Raw genomic sequence first — 23,699 nt, 5'->3', positions numbered from 1 at the left:
TACACCAGCTTCCTTGGATTTGCATAACTTTTAAGTGACAGACAAATCAACTGTGAATGATATAAGATAAATGAAAAAAGATCTTGTTGAAATAATTGTCGGTTGTTTACAATAAATATTAGAAACGGATATACAAGCTGCCAGGTGTTCTTGTTATTGTCAGCGCTACAAACAAAAAGTTAAATCGTTGGCTAGTTAATTAGTATGGTGTTTCTTAATGAGTCAGCCTTGAGATGAATAGTCAAGCTTTGCAGTCTTACCACATTCAACTGTTTAAAAAACCACATGAAGAAAACATCATTCAATTACATTAATTGCTTGCAATGAGGAGCTAAATAAAAACAAGGTGATGAAAACCGACGAGCGAGTTTTAGCTGGTAAGCCATGCCATATGTTGCAAACCTACATGACTACATGAAGGAATTAAGAAACACTCTCGCCATGACAATACGATGGTCGTTGCGGTCAAACTGTTTTGTTGAGACTTATTGGATAAATGGCCATTTGACTTTGATGTGGTATAACCCTAATTAGAAGCAACACCTCTAACCATTGGTATCCCGTAACGCAAGATAGTCTCGGTACAGCGGCTTGCTGGCTGACTCACTGTCATTAAATGAATTGACCAATTAGCAGTGAGGATAGAATTGATGAACAAACTGATACACTATCTACTGCCATGATCAGCGCTGATATATACTCATAGAAAGCGAGTGCAATACATCATTTCACGGAATTCCGTCCGAGTGTGAACACCTACCGCTATGACACAGGCTACCGAAGAGCGGGTGGGTACCACCCCTTCTCCTACACATAAAGAAGAAAGAAGACACACAGCCTTTAGCGTCGTTGATATATTAAATCCTACAAAGTTCAATGGGAGAATGTACTCTCAAGAAACGAACAACCCCGACTCCTTCCACTCTCCAGAACCTTCAGAACACGAGCTATCCGGTAAGTTATTTTTCATAAATGATAATGGTATGGTTTATTGCAATTTAGCGACTAAAAATATTTCGTGTTATGAATAAATCAACAAAGCCATTAAATGAATGCTCCACACAGCTCGTTCAGTTAAACCATGATGTAAGGTTCAAGATGTCATCTGTAAACTTAATGAATTTTATTTTGCACTTTTTAATATTCTTGTTGCAACAGAATAGCAACTCAGCAAAAATTGCACCATAATGTTGTATCTTTTTTTATCGCATATAAAACATCAAACTTCCTATAATCTTTCATATGTTACCATTTCTTCTACAGACTGTGAAGATGGGTCAAAAACAGAAGAAACCGTCTATCTAACAGACTACGAGTCTGATATGGACAGCAGTGAAATTAAAGACGGCCGAATAAATTGCAAATCCACAAATAGATCCCGCTCAAGCGACAGCAGCAAATCCTCCAAATCGCGACGAGCTCGCACAGCTTTCACATACGAACAATTGGTATCACTAGAAAATAAATTTAAGACAACACGATATTTATCAGTATGTGAACGACTGAATCTGGCACTCAGTTTGAGTTTGACAGAGACGCAAGTCAAGATATGGTTCCAGAACCGGAGAACTAAATGGAAAAAACAAAACCCAGGTTTAGATGTGAATTCCCCGACAATCACAATCGGTGCCATGCCAAGTTTTTCACCGGCAGCAGTCTCAGCAGCCATATCCAATCAAGCTCTACTATACAATCATATCATGCAGAACAACACAGCTGTTTCCCAGAGATACTCTGCTGCTCTGCCACTATTAACTGCAGGTCTACCACCCAATGCCCTTCCTCAGGCTTACAATCCGTACGCACACTTTTTACAAGCACACTTATAGCGCTAACAAAGCATTTTTATTTATTCTTTTTTGTAAATAAATCTAGCAGCTGCAACTGTTATATTTTTTATGATTGCTGTTTGCTTACGTAGACCAATAAAATCTCATCCTCTCATCTGCTATGTCAATAATGCTGTTGAATTTGCTAAGCACTAATATAACAGCCTCGAGGTATTCGATTCATTAACGTTACGACCATCAGAGCTCCAGGCAGTCTCACAAATTGTCACAAAAAGAAATGGCTATTAGGAAATCATGCTCCCGCAGATAGCAGTAATGAGAGTTAATGAAATATCATATTACCTGATTACAGATGTGTCACCCTGATTATTATGTATTCCAAAGGGACCTCTTACCAATTTCTCACTCCAACTAGAATACACCGAGTTTAACAAAACAAACATACTGCTAGGGCATCATGGAGACAAATCACAAAAAATGCAACTATGGGAATAGGAAAGGTATGAATAAATCATCCTCAAACACTTAGAAAGAGAATTGGAAAGCAAACACTCGTGCATACTTCAATTCCTAATAGAAAAATGTCTCTCATATGTTTATTGCATAATTTATAAGCAAGGTAGTAAGAGAGTTGAGTAAATCACAGAGAAATATCGACTGCCTTTATTTCACTAGTTAGTCTGGTCAGATTAGGCTGAGCAATAAATGAATGGTTTATAGTTAAAACTGTTGCTGCCGGTAAACCAACCAGGCTGACCGACCAAATCAAACAAGACTGCCAGAGCGTTTGTGTCTAATGTGAAACTCAGCCTTCTCTCTTGCTAAATATGGTTTATAACACAGTCTAACCTAGAGGTTTCAATTCTGAAGGCATTATTATTAAAGATAAAAGTGCTATAGTCAGTTTCAGCTTCTGGAACATTGATTAGCAATTTGAAACATTCTTAGAAAATAATATAAAAAAGCATATGGAAGAGAGTTATCTATCAAGGTGGGGAAAGGGAGTGATAGTGAATACCCCTTCGCGTGGCTCCTTCACGACATGGCGCCAAAAACTGGGTTGTGACGACAGATGCTTGGGCCAAACTCTTCATAATCCTTCTTAGTGTGACAAACTTGATAGAACTCCGGCTACAATATCCAACCACAAAGTCATCTTGGAGAAACAATGGCACATGTAATAATATATATGTACTGTGAAACAGTTCTAACCAAGCATGCTAGTACATAGCAGAAGTGATGCGCCGTAGCCGTATGTACTATTGAAAATGAAGAAGCTTGAAGCTAGCGACCGTGATGGAATCTTATTTCTAAACCTGAGTGCTTGTAAAAAGGAGAAGATGACTCACCATAGAAGCAAGCATGCTGCCCCCAAACCAGACCGAGTACCTCTGCATAGGGTGGGAGACGACATTTACATCTATGGGTGTCGGCTACAAACAATAAAGATATGAAGGGGACTTCTACATTATACAGGAAAAGCAACAGCATGGTCACATGTGAAGCAACGATGGCAAAGTTACCACACATATATATGGAGATACAGTATTGCAGCTAGCTTTACAATGCAGCTAGGAAATAACAATATCCCCACATGTGTGGAAAGAACAGCGATGCTATCAAGATCCTCAGATATACTAACCTTGAGATTGCCTCCACTCAGCTGTTCTGTCACCTTCAACCTGCTGTCAACGAGCTTCTGAACTCCTCTCTGCAGCTTTCTACCAAAATCCTTGAACATGGTTGATCCTCCAGAAAGGACAACATTCTAGAACACCGGATTAGACAAACTTAGACTCTACCACAAAGAGTGGCTGGTCAACAGAGACCTGACAGTATGAACTCATAGCACTTTTCTTAGTTGTAGAACCTGCTATTAACTGCCAAGTAGGGAATGAAAGTGAGGAAAATGTGAGGAGCGTATTTGTTACCATGACTACTAAACATGTACATAAGAGTACATGCATATATAATTCATCATACCTAAGGATTTAATAGTTTCCTATTTGTAAATCATTCTAATGCGGTTGGTTATTCAAACCAAACCAGCACAAGACCATAAAACTATCAACAGAATAAAGATAGCACCACATCTATGATGTGTATACAACAACCAGAACCAACTTCCTTTAATTAAAAAAGAATCATAAGAAAGCGCTTCAATTTCAAAGTTAATAAAACCTGAGGCTATGTCAAAATCATGTTACTGAGCCTCAGTATAAATCTAAGAGACCGTTGTTGAGACTGTTGTTGAGATATACAGACCCAATACAGAGTTACAACAACCAGCTGATTCAATGAACTTAGTTAAGCTAAGGTTTAAATTTAAACTTAAAATTTCCCAAATTTAATGAACTAACAGAGTATGCTGACAGACAAATGGTTAATGGCGTAAGTTAATAAAGTTAACAAAATGAATAAAGTAACAAAAGCTGTAGAATTGTTGGAGAATGAAGTTTAATGAGATTCACCATTGTACTCTGATACCATGTTATGACTGGCCATGTGGTATCAACCGTTGTATTTTATTAAATAGTAAATTTCAAAATTTTAGCTAATGTTTGTACTACCAGCATAGAGTGATTTAGTAAAACAACTAAGAGCTGACGATCAAGCGCGCAATGTACTGCTATCACGTTCATAAGTGTGATGAATATATTTGGTAGAAAGCTGAATGCAAATAACATAAAATGGTCACGTCTAAAGTTCTTTGCTCATGCTCTTATGAGATTAAACAAAACCACAGACAAAACAAAGCAAATATAAGTGCAATAATACAGCAGATAAATTCAGAGAGAGACAGTTTGACTGGAATAACGACAACACAAGTAATAATTTTTTAACGGTTTTATAATCTTTAAAATTATTGTAGCAACCAAAGCGACGGATAGCTTCATTTTGACAAGTCAAGACTTGTAACAGCAAAAGCTATCATTAAATCATCGATAAAAATTCTTAAAAATGAATTATAATATGGTACACGTACGAGTACTTTAAACGGTATAGTTAAACACTGAAGTTGTCTTTCCTATCTGAAGTTGTCTGCAGTGACTGAAGTTGTAAGCGGGTTTGAGCCAGTATAGCTTTACACCAGTTAGTTGATTTGTAGACTTTTTATACAGCAAAAGGTATAGCTATAATTCCTCGAGATGAGAGTTGTAAGCTGTCATGTTCGTTTTAAGCTGGCAGATAAATAAAACAAAACATTCATTATTTCCTAGTAAAACAAGCCTAACACTCTCTCTCCGTCAACATTCAACATTCTCAGACTATTCAAACATGCAAATCTGACATGTTGATTTTTGATGATTGTGTTAAAAATATGTTCTAATTAACTAAAATTAAATTCCACTAAATACCAATGCATAGTATATCTTCAAAATAAATAATATCTGTGTCAAATTCATCAGCCAGTCTATGATATAATTATCGGGGCTCTTTTTTCCGCCTTAATATCGCTGACAGACGAGATCTATACAGGAATTAATAGTCAATGGAACATGCAGTTATACTGCGCGTTCCATTTATTTACACTCTTATTTGTTTAATTTCCATCTCTTCATATTTCTTTTTGATGTTTACTTTTTATGCATATATGCTAAACATAGACGCTACACACTTTTCAGTGTAATTGCTTAATAAGCTTTTATTAATAAACTCAAATCACCAATATTTTTCTTATTATGGGAATATAATGTCTAAATTATGTCACAGTAGAAACTAGCAATGTTTCAATAGAATAAAAAACATTTTCTCCAAATGTCGGTTATTTAAACACAATTTTAACAGGAAAAAACTTTTTAAAAAGAAGCTAAACATTTTAATTAGCAAATTACTAACCCAACTACAAAGCAAAAATCTTAACACCTCACACTTGATAATTAATTTTAAAAGATATGACAAGTAGCAGTGCCTCATTAGTGCAGAAAAGAAGATTATCCAAGCATTAATTTTATCTGCTTGCTTTATCAGATTAGGCCAGCGAATAAATAATAAATATGACTTGATAAAAGTAAAAGAAACAAAATTACCATTTACACATTCAGTACAGTAAGAAAAGCTTGACAAAAAAGTTTAACAAATACTTCAATAGAACCTCTAATAATTAAAAGAGCACACAATTTACAATAGTTTACAGTCAGGCATGTACAATTAGTAGAGGCCTGCAGAGATAGCCTTGTATTCACTCAGTCTTAATTAGAACCTTTGTGGTAATATTTTGAAGAAAAAGAAATTATTTATCCCAGTCAACAAACAGTTTGAGAAGTTGTCACCTTTTTGAGCACGGAAAGACAACTATCAGCTTATCATAAACTGAGTTAATACTTTGAAGCCTAATCTTGTATACACAAGCAGGCTCCTTGATCCTACACCGTATTAACAATTTCCAATCTACTGTGAAAGTACTCAGGGTAGCATAACTCCTTTTGAACTGAATACCATATTGAAGCTCTAAGCACAACTCAATCAAAAAACAGAAATTAAATATAGCAAATAGTTTTTTCCCCACTTTCAAAGGTGAAGTTTTAGAGGTATAAAGAAACATAATGGTTGGTAAAAGCTGAACCTGATAAAGCATGTATATTTTATGAATAGAACAAATAGTTTTAGTGTAAAGCTCGTGTTGGCAAGAATAAGCTTTTTCGTTTGATTTTTTAGTTAGCTTGCCTAGTTTTTATCTTCATTACAAAGAAATTCAATCAATATGTCATTAGAAACTGATGTTCTGACGGCAGCTATGTATCATTTCTCGGTTGATTACAAAGTGCCCTCCGTATTTCGGCAATATCTCCAGAACTAATAGCTTAATCAACTTGAAACTTTTCCATTGTGCTGAAAACATTGCCAGTACAAAGCAGTCAAAGTCGTAATCCGACGTAAACCGGAAGAACAAAAAAAAACAGATGTTCTATCGTCAGCCATTTTTTATTTCTTTGTCTGTTTAACGTGCCCTCTTTGTTTTGGCATATTTCAAAAAATAATACCCCCATCAACTTGAAACTTTTGAGATATGATCAAAAGTTCGGAATTCTACCTAAAGCAGAAGTATGGAAGTGCAATAAGAACTAGCATTCTGTTGGCAGCCATTTTTTATTTCTCGTTCAGATAAAAGTGTCATCGGTATTTTTGCTATATCTCAAGAATCAATAGTTCTATCGACTTGAAACTTTGGAATTACATTAGAATCCTATATCACACAAAGCCACCAAAATTTTGTAATCTTCCACAAACTGGAAGTACGTAAAAACAAAGAGAAACTATGAATACGAGTTTACTCGGGCGTAAGATCAGGTGGAAAAACATATTTCCGAGTTACATGTAACTCGGGCCCAGGCTTCAAAGTGGTAATAAACTTTAAATAAATTATATAAAATTTGGAATTGCTTCCTCTCCAAAGCATGACAACTGTATGTCATTTTATTTGGCTGTGAAAGAGTAAATTGAACACTTGAGTTGGCAATGATTCAGAAAATGATTGCATCTTCCGGTTATATTCATTGCATAAACAATGAATCTTATGCATGAGATATATTAGATAGTTTAATGGAAAGTGAACCGCCCTCCCCAATTATGGTCTAGTACAAAAAGCAAAAAATGAACAAGCATAAAGTAGACTCACCACCACTCCATTTTACATACATTAGATTAGCCATTGTGTATATGCACTGATTATGCGCCTGTTTGTGAGAAAAACTAAAGCCTATCTTTAAAACGTTTGATTTACGGAGTTGCTTTACCTAAAAATAACGACTAACACGACTTGTATTCAAATCTTTTTAAACGATAAGAAAAATGCTGCAACAAAAAGATACGACCAAAACAATTTTTGCGAATGACCTTCATCTATGTAGCCTTAAAGAAACAGCAAGTTCATTTACAACCTAAAAGGTTCACAGGCAATAGCTCACTCTTATTTTGTTTGAAACATTGAATGAAAAAAGGCAGTTGGGGAGTTAGTTGGAAGAAAGAAGAAGCCGATGATGTCATGGATTAGCTATCTTGTATAGACTTGGTCATGCTAACGGGTCAGTGCTAAGCCTTCAGCAACTTTTTTAGTTTTTCATGAGGTTTTAATCATTTTATTATTCAACTCAGACAATATTTTAGTATTTCACAAAGTGGTCTCCTATAAAAATCACCATAACACAAATGAATGCACCTTCAAAATTCAAGTATGCTGCAGATTTTGGTAGTTTTGCAGAGAATAGTTTACGACCAGCCTAAAGCTCCAGAGGTACAACTATTTATTTTATCACATGCAAGCATTGTGACCATAAACCGCACCACATCGCTTACCTTATACAGGCCTCTCCTCACATCGATAGGACAATTCTGGATAACCGTGTCAACCGTTTCATGGATCGACGTAGAGAAGTCTGGGTTGGAAAACTACAAAAGATCGATTTACAACTGTGAAATACCTGGGAGAATATATATGTAGAGCTTGACATTTTCCTAGATGAGCTTTTACTCCATCAAACCAATTTGTATATCTTACAACCTCGAGTCTTTTTACCAATTTGTATATCTTACAACCTCGAGTCTTTTTATGAAATAAAGAATACGAATATTATATATGACATGCTTTTTATTCAACTTTACTATTTAAACCAACATAATCATTCAAACCATGAATCAAACCACGGAACAACACAAACTTGAACTAGTCTTAGTTCTATAATAATGGCTAAACCAACTTAAGGATGTACATGTTATGATTTTACCTGATGTGATTTGCATGTATACAAATTCCACAAACAATTGAATTGAGCAAACCATCTTTTAAAAATGCAATCTCAGAAATATTTGGCTGTTCGTCAAATAAATGAAGAGTAGCATAATGAAAGGTTGTATATACCATAAGATGATGGTTTGTATATACTATAAGATGATGGTTTGTATATACCATAAGATGATGGTTGTATATACCATAAGATGATGGTTTGTATATACCATAAGATGATGGTTTGTATATACCATAAGATGATGGTTTGTATATACCATAAGATGATGGTTTGTATATACCATAAGGTGATGGTTTGTATATACTATAAGAAGATGGTTTGTATATACCATAAGATGATGGTTTGTATATACCATAAGGTGATGGTTTGTATATACTATAAGAAGATGGTTTGTATATACCATAAGATGATGGTTTGTATATACCATAAGATGATGGTTTGTATATACCATAAGATGATGGTTTGTATATACCATAAGATGATGGTTTGTATATACTATAAGGTGATGGTTGTATATACCATAAGATGGTTTGTATACCTATACCATAAGATGATGGTTTGTCTACACCATAAAATGCTGGTTTCCATGCGTGAAAAACACAACAACATAGGTTTATTTTATTAAAAAACAACTGAGCCTGAGCGATGCAATCAGCTGACTCAATCAGTCCTTGATGCATCTACACTGGTTTTTCTCCTTGGGGATAAATTGGTCAGCCTTGATCAAACTACTAGTATAAATACACCTACTCATATCTCACAATTTGACTAAAGCTAATTGTTCAGAGAAAAATGATGCATGAAAACTACTAATTGATAGGAGACATAAAGTCACCACTAAACTTAGCTGAGTGTCCCAAGATCATACTAATAGATAGTCTAACTTACCAAAGTTCTTTCATCCCAGAACAAATTTATAACTTTAGACTCAGCATCATGATCCAGTTGTACATAAGAACAACTAAGAATTATTTGTCTGTTACACCAAGTTGCAAATGTTATGAGAGAGGTTGTGACACCTTATACACCACCCTCGAGATACGATTACCCTGATATACGATTTTTTCACCTTACGAAGTCAAACATTTTGATATCTTCACCCCGCTATACGAATTTTATTTCACCAATTGATTTTGAGAAAAGTTTCGCCCGAGTTAAAATTTGGCGGCCGATGTGCTCATAACGCACGTCGAAATTAAATATACACCGAAATATAGTTTGCCGAAAACATTTTCAGAACGTTTAGAAGAGACACGATGATCGACTTCTCACATGTCAGCATTCCGCGTGGAAAATTTCATGTAAAATACATAAGCGAGAGCAAATATTCATTTGTAGCGTTATAATATCTTTTACTATGAACTTTTAAGTCAGCATACATATATAACTACAAGTATCTACATTTAATTCGTTAACTATGGAATCTGAGACCGATACAAACGTTACAAAATGAAGGAAAAATGATTTCTATCAACAAAGTTGGATGTCGTAAATAAGAAGAAGGCACTCGTATTATTAACATTGTCAAGGAATATGATCGCAACCAATCAGCATTTGCAATTATTATTAAAACAAGAACTCCATTAAAGCAAGCACAAGAAAGAGCTTACGACTGAAGATTTGAAGGAGTTAAGTCATGCACATGATCAGCATTCAAAAGGAGCAACCATTTAGTAAAGGCGAGGAAGTAGAAAATACAGAAAACCCCACATTGGCAGAAATATTTTAAGTGTTTAATTTACTGATTTGGACTGGTACATTAAAACTATGCAAGTGTAATATATATTATTTATCTCTTGTGTGGCATGTTTTTCATATTTTATTTGTTTCCTTTTGATTTTGTTTTATTTTCTTGTTTAACCATGTCTTTGCAGGTGGGCTTGTTATCTCCTACGTGAATACAATTCATCGTATGTATGTAACTCATATAACTAGCTACTCAAGATAGTTGACGGATTTACATTACTTTTTGTAACTTGTTAAAGCCCTTTCCTCTAGGGTATAAATACGTACAAACTTTTTACGTATGATTACATTGATTCTTGTGCACATTTCATACAAAAAAACTACTGTAGCACCTTCGCTGGATCCTTCTACAAGCTCTAGCTAGCTAGCAGTTTTCTGCATTGCACCAGAATTTTTTTCTTTTAAACCAGAAGAAGAATTGGACAGGACTAGACAACTTTCTTTAGCCTGCTAAAAATTCCATATTATTGCGGATAAAATTAATCGTCAAGTGTACAGCAACATAATTAGCATTGATACGTTTCTGCCTCCTCTCTGCTTTATTCGCTACAATATACCAGCTAAAGTCACGTTACTCCAAAGGTATGTACGTCCTGAATAGTAAATAAAATTTCATTTTTCTTTTCGGTAGCCATTAAATGGTCAGGTGTGTCAGAGGCCGCTTTCGATAACTGCATCGCTCGGCCTTTCTTATTGAATTCTGGTTGAAAAAGGTTTCAACCAGACACGCTAAATTTTATAATGTAAAAGAAGACAGAAACTTATGAAGGACAAAATTTCGTGATAAAAAGTTGAAATTCAATAAAATAGTTTAAAATACATACAAAAACTTAGTTTTAAGGGTGAGTTTGGCAAGCTAAACTTATTTGAAGTGAATTCAAAGTTTATCTTATGCGTACCTTTTGAAGGTAAGAACTTTTTACCGTACGATCTGCATTTGGTACACAGATTACATTTTTACAGTATTGCAGATTATAATCACTAGGTGCACTTAATACAATGCAGCTACTGTAGGTAACTATAGTTACTAAAGTTAACATACTATTTTGTTACTAATTTTCAATATGTACAAAATTTTTATAAAATTTTGGACGATTATCATCATTTTTTTTCATTGTATAATTACAATGGTTTCTATACCCGGACATACGATTATTTCACCATACGATGCCAGCCTTGGAACGGATTAACATCGTATCTCGAGGGTGCACTGTACGCATTAATTATAATTGTTTAATAATTATACAATTACTATAGTTGTATAATTCGTTAGATAGATATAAGCTGGTAAAGAGGCTGACAATGACTCTATCATAAAACATGCCCATCAGCACTGACCTCGGGGTGAAAGAAGATCTCCGGCGCCATAAAACGCTCATAACCAACATCCACGGAGAAAGGTTTCTTGGTAATAGAGTTGACGGAGTTGTAAACCTTTATCCACTTGCTAGGATCCGTGTCGTATTTATTGAACTCCTTGACAATGTCAGAGCAGACATAGCAGTATCGCTCCTGCAAGCACCAGAAAAGCGTGTCAAATGATAACAGAACAAGTAAAATGCCTGTTAGAACCACGAAAGCAACAGCTTTTCTTGGCAAACCTCAAGTGAGCGTGTCAAGCATAAGCAAGGCATAACCAGAAGTCTTGGAATGATGAGCAGAGACCAGAAAAAACTTTTAAGCTTTAAATGAGCTTAAGGACCAACTTGATGTTTCAGGCACGAGCTCGACATGGGAAGCAGCAGTCGCAGTACAACAAACACTCCAAATATTTGCAAGTACAAATGTTTAGAGGAGGCAACTGATTCAAACAGCAAAAAGGAAGAAAACAGGTTTAAGATTAGCATCTCTCAACAACCATTTTATTTAAAAACCGGCGTTAAACCGCACAATATTTATGTCACCAGGTGATGAGAGACTTATTATATTTCTATCAACTGCTTGCTACTGGTTACACGGAGGCATCTTTTTTAACGAGCTCCATCTTATCCAGTACAAAATACAGTCAAATCTCCCTTTACAATCAGCATGCAATTCATTCGACATACAACATGCTTCTTAATTTAAGCAACTAATTGTATGAAAATGAAAAAGCGAAAAATTTATGTTTTGTAACAGAAATACAGAGGTTATTGCTAGATATAAAAGCAAAAGGCTGGCAGTTTGATACACGGTGAATATTTAGATATTTTTACAGCAGATCATTGGAAATAATATTGCTATAAACTATTTGCTCCATTGCTAATTTCGATCCTTAACCAATCATTAAAGATCACCAGGTTCATTTCATTTCTTATATGGGACACACTAAACCCTAGCCTGTCTTGACAAACTGTTGTTTTGCGGAGTTGTACCCCGTCGAGCGGGCGAGCAACAACAGCTTGTCACAAGACGTACTGCACCTGATGCATCAGCTGCACTTATAAGGAGTTGTTCTCTTCCGCCTATGCGTCTTGGCTGCGATGTTATGTCGGTCGCTCCATTGGTAATCATAACGGATTTCCCGCAAAAATTTATGTAGAAAAAAAAACAAGATTACAACGTTTAACCAAAGACCAGTTTCTCTGATTAACTTTAGTAGAACTTGAGAATAAAATAAACTGAAAATAAAATCAATAAGAACAAATAAAACTGACTGATACAAAAATGGAAATAAAACTGACTGACTGAGCGCACAAATAACGACATGTTTAGTTGCTGTTGTAGCCTAAGTTCTCAAATTCTACTAAAGTTTACTGCAGTGACGGGTCGCTAGTTAAACGTTCTTATCTTAATCCTTCTACATGAATTTTTGCGTGAAATCCGTTATGATTACCAATGGAGCGACCGACATAACATCGCAGCCAAGCCGCGTAGACGAAAGAGAACAACTCCCTATAAGTGCAGCTGATGCATCAGGTGCAGTACGTCTTGTGACAAGCTGTTGTTGCTCGCCCGCTCGACGGGGCACAACTCCGCAAAACGCAACAGTTTGTCAAGACAGACTAACTAAACCTATATCCAATGTAGCCTTAGAACATGTAGCCTCAGAATATCCACTCTACCAAACCAGGTTTATCAAAAATAGTTGAGCCTCAAAATAACGCCACTTGTTAGCAACTCAGAACCGACCTTGATAGCCTTAGCTGTCTCGAGAGACTGCTCAGCTGGGATGGAAGGCTCTCTCTCTTTCAGCAGGCCTTGAATAAAGTAAGTAATGTCTCTGCCAGCAATAGGAATGTGCTTGATACAGCTACCAATAACATAGCCTTCGGCTACGGGTATGACGTGGGTTACTCCATCTCCAGAGTCTATGACAGTGCCTGCATGATAAAATGTTATGGATGATATTAAATATTAAGAAGCTAGATTCTAAGATTAATGTGTACTGCATAGTTGTCGCTTTGGAGAAAGAAAATTTGTTAAATGTTATGGAGTTGTCTCCTCTGAGATAAAATGTAAATACAATTAAACTAACTTCAATGAGATGACTCAAAGACGATTGCCATTAATGTGAATTCTTCATCATTACAACAGATATTACAATAAGAAATGAGGGCAAATTAATAAAAGCTGCTATGATGTATCTAAAATGTCACTCAAGCACTTGGGCTAACTCCTGTCCTCTGTAATAGATACTATCTTATGATATTATAACAGCATAGATGTCTCCTCTCCCTCCTGCCCTCTGTAGTAGATACCATCTTTTGATATTATAACCGTGCATCAATTTCCTCTCACTAACGACTTATTATTTGTAACATTAGACTTACACATCTGTACATGCAGGATACCAATCGTGTTTCAGTACGAGAAGTAGAGTCTCAACTCATTAACTTTTGTGATTATCATAATGAAATGTGCGGTAAATTTAAACCGATGCCATTTTGTACAACTCTTGACTTTCATAGCCGGCTTATGTTGACAGCTTACACCCGATGTTATTTCCAAGCTTACAATGTTTGAAGTTTTTTGAAACAGAGTGTTGTAAACAAAAGTAATAAAGCTGGTATAAAAATAATATAAATATATCAACTATTATGTTAAATTTTACCATTTTTAGGTTATAGTAAGTTACACTATGTATCTCTATTACTACCCTTTTGTTACATGGTTTTACATAGCATGTATGATTAATTACCTGCAGTATTCATCTATAAGGAACTATCACAGACTGGTGGACTGAGAAACAAAGTGTATGAATTACAACGTATGCTTCTAGAAATATTCGCTTTAAAGGTTTACTTGCAACAAATTTCACATTACAGTTATTCGGTGTGAAAGGATTCACCATGTTTTACTCCGCTGTGTTGTGGGGGGCCAAATATGTGGAAATGTGGTTACAAGCTCTTAAAAGCTCAAAAATGAACAGTCAATCGCAACCATCGTGAAAGCGCCATAGATTGGAATTCATTTCCAAAATGGCTCAAATGGGACGTAGTTGAACGAGATGGCTTCTGTTTACACTTTCATGCAACCTCATTTGTTAAAATATTTTCACGAATATACTTCACGCATTCAATAAGACCTTGTCTATTGTCCTTACGCGTCTATTTCATCATCATTGTAATGCTGTCACTTTGAGCACTGATATCTAAAAACCTACTGTAAAAATTTGTTTAATTTTTTAATTTCAGCTTGAAGGAATGCATATCATCCTCTAATAAATATGATGAGCCTGTTGGTCATATGTGATAGCCGAAAAATGCTGCAGAAATTGTTCACGCTGTTTGGCAAGAAGTATAGGTCACATGATCAGATTACGACTAGATGGCTTAGACCAAGCCAAAACAAAACTGTAACATAGCGAGCATCTATATTTAATACGAGCTTTCCGGTAGAACCCAAAATGTTTGCCATAAACTAGTGCTACAAGATGTTTTATATTGAACCTTTTAATGGCCTTTCAATTCACGTGATAACATCACGTGTCAAAACACTAACTAAGTTGGCTTGAGTACGTCAGCAAAATAAAAAGATCCTAGCTTGGGGAGCTTTTGTAATGACTGCAATTAATCGTTCGTTTTTGAGCTTTTAAGAGCTTGTAATCACATTCCCATATATTTTGCACCTACAACACAACAGAGTAAGACATGGTGAATCTTTTGATACCAAATAACTGTAATGTGAATTTTGTTGCAAGTAAACCTTCAAGTTTTAACACACGAAGCAGATAATGGAAGAAATAAAATTTGGATGTAAACGTTTGATTGTGTAAAGAGCATCTTTGTCACAAAATATCACGCGTTCCCATCTATATACAGTCAGACATGGATAACTCAAACTTCACGGGACCGAGTGAAAGTGTTCGAGTTATCAGAGCACTGTCATAAGTCCATGTATTTATTAGTAGATATTATTACATGTACATATACAAACTATAATATAAATCAAAAACATGAATGGCTTGTTTCAAATTAAATGCTTCTAATGTATAGTTTAAAATTTTTTTATCAGAAAGTATAGATTTTTTTCTATCACTTGAGATTTGTTTGTTGTTTTATGCGATGTGACTGCCAGGACATTTTCAGATTAAAATTGGCAAAACTTAATCGCTGTTGAAATGCTCAAAAGAAAAGATATTTTTTTCTTTTGAGCGTTTTAACCAAGATCAATTTTGCCGATTTTTTTAAAGTTCATGCGAAGGTAACATTGCTTTTCCTTGCTTTTGAAGGACCATCGCTAAGCGGATGTTTGGTAAAAATCAAACTTCACCAAACCTTTAGAAAAGTTGTTGACAAAATTTTTTTGCCGATGATGGTAATAACGACTCCTACGAACTAGTAAAAGTTGAGGTTTATCACTATAGCTCGGAATAAAGTGATATTCTAAAGTGATATTCTAAAGCGATAACAATCGTCTCGGTAGCCATTGAGCAAAAAACTGTTCGAGTTAACGAAATTGAGGTCGAGTTATCTGAAGCAATTTATCATTGTGTGGGAATGGACCAAACAAAACCATTCGAGTTAACCATGTGTTCGAGCTATCCGAGGGCGAGTTATCCATGTTTGACTCTATATATAAATTTCAAAGTTTGTGTGTCCTTGGGTTTGTCCAAAGACAATTAAGATATTGGAATGAAAAATCCGTATCGCAGAAGATTTGATTTCGGAACCTCCCATTCGCTAGGCAAATATCTTACCAATTAAGCTACGCAAGATTGATGGATTCATTGGGCGATATATGTCACTATGTGGGTGAAAATACGCTACCACTCTCTGTTATGGCACAACATCGTTTTCTGCTTGCTCTCATGGCTTTTATTACTAAGTTTACTAGCTTACTCAAAATAGCCATTGGCATTGTGCCAGGCTAATGGCAAGTGGCAAGCAACTAAATTACTTGTCATTGTTTATAAGCTGATTTTTAATACCCGTGCAACGCCGGGAATTCTGCTAGTAATTTAATATTTATTAAACGATTTTACTTCAAACAAAAAAACTTTCCCGAGGCTCTTTTGAGCGAAGTTGATAAAGTAATCTCACTCCACTCAAAATACTAACAAACACACTCCATTGGCTAAAGTAAAGCAATTAACTTGTAATAGCCTCACCAGTGAGAGTTCTCTCCCCTGCCTTCTTACTTGCCCAGGATGCTGCCAAGGCAAGGACTGCTTGCACGGCTATGTAGAGTCCTGGTACATTGAATGACTCGAACATAATCTCAGCTGTATACTCTCTGTTTTCTGGAGTGTTAAGGGGTGGTTCGGTCTAAGAGGTGATAAAAGAAAGTTATTTTAGAACACAATCTAACTACAGTTGACAGCAACTGCCAATAAATAGAACTATTTTCTGAAATGTATGACAAAACACATTGAAACTGCAAATAAAACAGAACATTACAAATAATAATCACAATAAACATTCCCGTAAATAAGTAATCACAAAGAGTATGGAGTCCCCTACCCAGAACAGAAGCTATCTCTGTGACCACATTTCATTTAGTCAAGTAGTAGTTGATCACATGTCAGTTTTCAAAGGTGTCAGCATCCTAGTGGCAGTTCTTTAAACTGACTTTGTTTAAACGCAGACATAAGTTTATTACTTGTTAGCATCGATTGACGACTGCTCTAGAGGGATAATTATAAAGATAACACTTTTACTTTCCACTTATCAAGTTCGACAGAACATGGAGTCAACTACTCTCTAACTATTTTCATCTACTCTCTAGCTATTCTCATCTACTCTCTACCTATTCTCATCTACTCTCTACCTATTCTCATCTACTCTCTACCTATTCTCATCTACTCTCTATCTATTCTCATCTACTCTCTATCTATTCTCATCTACTCTCTATCTATTCTCATCTACTCTCTACCTATTCTCATCTACTCTCTACCTATTCTCATCTACTCTCTACCTATTCTCATCTACTCTCTACCTATTCTCATCTACTCTCTACCTATTCTCATCTACTCTCTACCTATTCTCATCTACTCTCTACCTATTCTCATCTACTCTCTATCTATTCTCATCTACTCTCTACCTATTCTCATCTACTCTCTATCTATTCTCATCTACTCTCTACCTATTCTCATCTACTCTCTATCTATTCTCATCTACTCTCTACCTATTCTCATCTACTCTCTACCTATTCTCATCTACTCTCTACCTATTCTCATCTACTCTCTACCTATTCTCATCTACTCTCTATCTATTCTCATCTACTCTCTACCTATTCTCATCTACTCTCTACCTATTCTCATCTACTCTCTACCTATTCTCATCTACTCTCTATCTATTCTCATCTACTCTCTACCTATTCTCATCTACTCTCTACCTATTCTCATCTACTCTCTACCTATTCTCATCTACTCTCTACCTATTCTCATCTAATCTCTACCTATTCTCATCTACTCTCTATCTATTCTCATCTACTCTCTACCTATTCTCATCTACTCTCTATCTATTCTCATCTCTTCTCTACCTAGGCTCATCCTTCCGCTACCTAAAATTATGCATATCAAAACCTTAACTGGTCACACAACAGTTTTATAGTTTCTTCAGCAACATTCATTTTGTCAAACTAAAGGTACTGTAAAACTGAAGGGACTAGCTGCTAGAATGTATGTCATAAAAATCTCAGATATTTTATTCAGATATTCATAATAACAGCACCTACACTTTACATACCAACAGGAAGTAGTGATCCTCTGGCTCACACCGAAGGTATTTGAAGATAATCTGTTCATAGAATCGTTCCATAAGATCCCAGTCATTAATGATGCCATGTCGAATTGGCCACTAAAAACCCATGAACAATTATCAGAGTGCATTATCTATTTCGCAGAACAAGGCTTGCGGAGGCTGTTATGAGCGCTAGTAAACAATACAACTGCTAGTACTATGCATGCTAGTTATAGCACCAGGCCATGGCCATACTATCAGCTCAATATTTGCTGTTATCCATTGAAGCATCATAGTGATAAGAGTGTCAGGTGAGTGACTAAGCATTCCATTGAGGCGTTTCCAATCACTGTACACAGCAAAATGAACAAACTACAGAAAGTACAACTGACCTTGACAGCATAACCCTTGGCAGAGAGTGCCTCGTCTCCTATGTAAAAGTTGAGATCTTCAATACCACTGCCAAGTCGCCGCGAGGCCTGTTCGCCCACACTGCTCGACTCTTTGATGGCGATGGCAGAGGGCATAATGTGTTGTGGCTCGGAATTGCCGGCATAGCCCAGTTTCGTATATCTAAAGTACCAGTCAATCAATAGCAAGAATTAACAATTGTTCCGATTGTCTATCCTTATAAAAATCATTGAATTATAAGTAAATTACCTAAATCTTATTCAGTGTGTTTCGGATGCGCTACTTGTAGTATGCAATGCAGAAGACCGTATAATATTGCATATAGCACTAAATCTCCGGATTATAGACTTTGCGATAAGAATGAAGCTACCTGTATTTAACTGTACTGAGAAAAGTTCAAAACTAACATGGTCGAGACGCACGTTAGTCATAGTCATTCTCTAAAGTGACAGTCAAACAACCTCTAACTTCTACAAACAAGTTGAAGAAATATCCTTACTGACTTACTAAACTTTTTTTATAAGATTTGTGATGAGCATCATTACCTTTTGGTATCTACAGACAATTATTGACTTCCGCCTCAATTCAGCACAATATCACTATATATTACACTAGAGAACTACAAAAACACCTCAATTCATTCATTTTATGTAGAAAATGTGTGGAGGTGACACAAGTATATGGCCCTTATTAAAATATAATGATTATATTTTGAACTTCGAGAGAACTTTTTTACTGAATGGACCTCCTATGCATGTGAATTGACCAGTTTGTTAGTATGACAGGAAAACATTATTACAGCAGCAATTTGTAGGTTTGTATTAACCAAAAATTTAAAATGCTCCAAAAAAGATATACATGTGGGTTGTATAAGTCACAAAACTCGCTATACATCCTTGGCTGAAAACAAGATCTATATGAAACTCCATCCTCGTTTACATTTTATAGCATGTAATATGAAAAGACATATCCGGCTTCAATTTGACATGTAACTGTAGCAAACGTGAAATATTAAACCTTTCATACACAGTGCTTTTTAGTACAAACTCAATATGTAGGCCTACTCAAAACTACTAGTATTTAGCTATTCACAATTGTGATGAAGTAATAGACTTACACTGTATCTTACATTCTGAATACAGTAACATCAGCCTAAGAACCTTGAAATGTTGATGAAGTAGTAGACTTACACTGTATCTTACATTCTGAATACAGTAACATCAGCCTAAGAACCTTAAAATGTTGATGAAGTAGTAGACTTACACTGTATCTTACATTCTGAATACAGTAACATCAGCCTAAGAACCTTAAAATGTTGATGAAGTAGTAGACCTACACTGTATCTTACATTCTGAATACAGTAACATCAGCCTAAGAACCTTAAAATGTTGATGAAGTAGCAGACTTACACTGTATCTTACATTCTGAATACAGTAACATCAGCCTAAGAACCTTAAAATGTTGATGAAGTTTAAAACATTTTACATTAAAGAATGAAGTTTCACTAGTCCATAAATTGAAATGAAGTTTGTTTTATTTTTCGGCAAACTATTAGATTTACACATCCCGATTTAAAAACAAAACATTCACTGGTTAAGCAATAGAAATAAAAAACCAATAAAATCAACTAAGCTCAATATGAGTTACCTTGCAAGTAACATCATTTCATAGGCCGGCCCATATAAAACATGGTAGGCTACTTGTTTATGGAAGTGTTGATGCAACCAAGATGTGGATTAGTCTTTCTAATGTATAAAAATAGGGTCAAGTGGGGTAAGTACACCATCGAAAAAGGGTAATTCAATTTCGCAGTCTTACTGCTTTGCTTTAACTAAACATTTGAGTCTAATATTGGTCATTGTGAAACTCCAGAATGTTCTGAGCAAGAATATCAGCACTAGAAGACTGTTAATTAAATATCATTGCTTTATATGAAGCGCTAAAAAATGTATGTCTAGGTGGTGCAGTTACCCCATATACAGGGGTAAGTGCACCACCTAGCCTTCTTTGCCATTGTTATGCATTGGTTAATAAGCAGAGGCAAATGCACCAAATTGCTGATATCGAAATTATATAAAATCCAATAGAAATGGGAAAAAAAGTTTTTTTGAGTTTGTACCGCACCACTGAAATATTGATCGTATTGAACATTAAAATTTTAAAAATTAGCAATTCTATACCATTGCAATTCAAGTGACCAGTTTCACTCAAGTGACCCAAAAATTTGACATAGACTAACGCAAAAGTATAACAAGAAAGACTATTGAGATTGGGAGAACTTGAAATGAGATTGAACTGTCTCTTTTGATGGGGAACTACATGTGTGCTGGGTGGTGCACTTGCCCTGCCCCTGTTATATGTTAAGGTGCACATAGGTTAATGCTAATGTGCACTACATAGGTGCACTTGCCCCTGTCTCTAAAATTATCAGGGGCAAGTGCACCACCCCAGTTAAAATAATACAAAATTATTTGTGTGGATTAAAACAATAAAAAATGTATTCTATGGATATACACCAGTTACACTCAATAGTTAGCCAAAACAAATATCCACTAAAATGAAAGTTATAAAATTATCAGTACACACCTCTGAATTTAAAGCCAACTACTTAAATAGTGCATTTACGTTTATGTTGCTCACTTCACAAAAAATTTGAAATCAAGCATGCAGGGATTATAGCTTCCTGTGGTGGATCATGGGTAATAGTCCTGCAACTCAGAGACAGCTATGCAGTGATTGGCTGATAAAATATCAACAGCTGGTGCACTTGCCCCAATGGTGCACTTACCCCACTTGACTATACTTAAAAAGAACACACTCTCAACTCAAATAAGAATGGCTATACATGTAGCTAGCTGTTAGTCTGGACTTGTTTATTCGATCATTTGTACAGAGACAACATTTAATATAAAAACATTTTACGTGAATTGAAAGCATGATGGACAAAAATATTTTATATAGTCTACTTTCACTATAGTTTCCACACAAAGGTAATCTGCACTGCATATTCTAAATAATAATAAATTAAAGCTAAGCTTTGTCCACACATAGCCACCACAGCGTTCTTATGTTTTGCGTACACATCACAGGTGTCCTTTAGTGGGATATTGCTGAAGCCGAGGCTGGGCCGTAGTCTACACACAAAAAAACAACAAAGGTCTACGTAGTTATGAGCAAAAACAAAAGTATCCACCCAAATATCTCACCAAATCGATGAGCAGCACACACAAAAATTAAACCAATCGACAGAGCCACCCATCATGTAAAAATATTCCAAGTTTCAAGTCATATCTTGCACAACTCACCTTATAGTTTCACAAAACTTGTCCCAAAGTCCCTATTAATTTGAGACTGTCCGATTGCTGTTTTAGAAATGGTCGTTGCTAGCCTAGCCTAACGTTGTGATTCAACATCTCAGTAAATATTGGGGCATTGCTAAAAGAGGGAATTAAAAGGTTTGAGAGCACTTAGCAATGCACCGATAGTTACTGAGATGTTGAATCAGGACGTTAGGTTGGGCTAGCGGCCACTATTTTTAAAACAGCAATCGGACAGTCTCAAATTAATAGGAACTTTGAGACAAGTTTTGTGAAACCATAAGGTGAGTTGTGCAAGACATGACTTGAAACTTGGATTATTTTGACATGATGGGTGGCTCTGTCGATTGGTTTAGTTTTTGTGTGTGCTGCTCATCGGATTGGTGAGATATTTGGGTGGATACTTTTGTTTTTGCTCATAACTACGTGGACCTTTGTTGTTGTTTTTTGTGTGTAGACTACGGCCCGGCATCAGCAATATCCCGCTAAAGGACAACTGTGGTACACATCTTCTACGTAACTAAGCCAATATTTATAATTCCATTCGTCGCGACACTTAGTAGGTTAGTTAATTTTTTCATCCATTAGTTTTATACTTCACCCTCAAGGTAACGAAGCAGTAATTCGAATACAAGTCTTTTAGCCAACGTTCAGCCACGCTCATTACACGAACTAATACAAGAGTTCCCTTTAGTGTTAGCAGGCTTAAGTTTACACCCTGTTTAATGAATGGACTTTTATAAAACCAGAAAATGAAAAAACTACAGAATATGTAATAACAGATAAAACTACTGATAATATGAACCTCTTAATTAACTTAGCTGTCGTGGGGCGTTTGCTGCTAGGGAACCCAGTAAATCACTCACCCAGTGCCAGTGTCAACCACTACTGCAGGCATACGACCAGCCATCTTTGCAATCGATCGGTCAAACAACAAGCTTCGCTTCTGCCTTCGTAATGTGGCTCACAAAAACCAGAGCGGCAAAAACTAGTCTTATTATTTTTGTAATATGAAAAAATGCAACTCCAAACTTTTCCTTCCTCTTACAGAAACCCGGAAGCAGTAATTGTTAACCGGTCTTTCCGAATTAAGATATCTCGAATGTATAAAATTGTCGAAGTGCTCATAAAATATTGTAGTAATACATGTACAGTACATGTAATCTAGTTTTTGAGTCGCTCAGATTTGTTAGTCTACCATCATGATATTTTGTATGTATTGTGTTGAAATTTAAATGTCTATGGTTATACCAACGCATGTACATAGTCCGAAACTTAATGTAAAATTATCACGCGCATAGTTTCAGTTTGCGGAGCAGGCCTACACCATGCTGACCTCAACAGCGGTGTGATAAATCTCCAAATGAATGATTTCGCGACACCTTAGTGGCAAACATTCTATGATTACAATTTGTTTACTATGCTGATGATTTTTCAAGTCGTTAACAAACTGTCATTGTAGAGTATGCTTAAATTAGACCGAATTTTGCTTTTGTCACATTAATGTTTCTATCACTTTGGAAGAATATTTTCTGCAACTGTCAGGCATAGTTATTAGAATTATTAATAAGTAAAAAACGGCCT

At 35.7% G+C, this 23,699-nt stretch overlaps 2 protein-coding genes across 2 annotated transcripts; one reads left to right on the top strand and one right to left on the bottom strand.

The window, feature by feature from the left end:
- Positions 1–752: 752 nt before the first annotated feature.
- LOC137391805 (homeobox protein slou-like) lies at positions 753–1,944 on the top strand. Its single transcript, XM_068078340.1, has 2 exons — positions 753–954; positions 1,264–1,944. Exons 1-2 carry the CDS (start codon positions 765–767, stop codon positions 1,827–1,829), a joined length of 756 nt encoding a protein of 251 aa, XP_067934441.1. The 5' UTR covers positions 753–764; the 3' UTR covers positions 1,830–1,944.
- Positions 1,945–2,369: 425 nt separating this feature from the next.
- Positions 2,370–23,167, bottom strand: LOC137391804 (actin-related protein 3-like). Its single transcript, XM_068078339.1, has 10 exons — positions 22,982–23,167; positions 18,780–18,960; positions 18,394–18,504; positions 16,815–16,971; positions 13,394–13,584; positions 11,621–11,794; positions 8,088–8,180; positions 3,433–3,558; positions 3,140–3,223; positions 2,370–2,921 (listed from the first exon to the last, which is right to left on the bottom strand). The coding sequence occupies exons 1-10, from the start codon at positions 23,023–23,025 to the stop codon at positions 2,826–2,828; spliced, it is 1,257 nt and encodes a 418-aa protein (XP_067934440.1). The 5' UTR covers positions 23,026–23,167; the 3' UTR covers positions 2,370–2,825.
- Positions 23,168–23,699: the final 532 nt, after the last annotated feature.

This window comes from Watersipora subatra, chromosome 3, assembly GCF_963576615.1.
Source record: "Watersipora subatra chromosome 3, tzWatSuba1.1, whole genome shotgun sequence".
Classification (NCBI taxonomy): Eukaryota; Metazoa; Bryozoa; class Gymnolaemata; order Cheilostomatida; family Watersiporidae; genus Watersipora; species Watersipora subatra.
This window is presented reverse-complemented; position numbering and strand designations above follow the sequence as displayed.

Excerpts from the sequence above, each read along its gene's own strand:
- LOC137391805 (XM_068078340.1), top strand. The coding sequence starts at position 765 with ATGACACAGGCTACCGAAGAGCGGGTGGGTACCACCCCTTCTCCTACA. Across the intron at positions 955-1,263 it reads TTCAGAACACGAGCTATCCG|ACTGTGAAGATGGGTCAAAA; the intron begins GTAAGTTATTTT and ends TTTCTTCTACAG.
- LOC137391804 (XM_068078339.1), bottom strand. The coding sequence starts at position 23,025 with ATGGCTGGTCGTATGCCTGCAGTAGTGGTTGACACTGGCACTGG. Across the intron at positions 18,505-18,779 it reads CCAAGGGTTATGCTGTCAAG|TGGCCAATTCGACATGGCAT; the intron begins GTCAGTTGTACT and ends ATGGGTTTTTAG. Across the intron at positions 11,795-13,393 it reads AGACAGCTAAGGCTATCAAG|GAGCGATACTGCTATGTCTG; the intron begins GTCGGTTCTGAG and ends TGGTGCTTGCAG.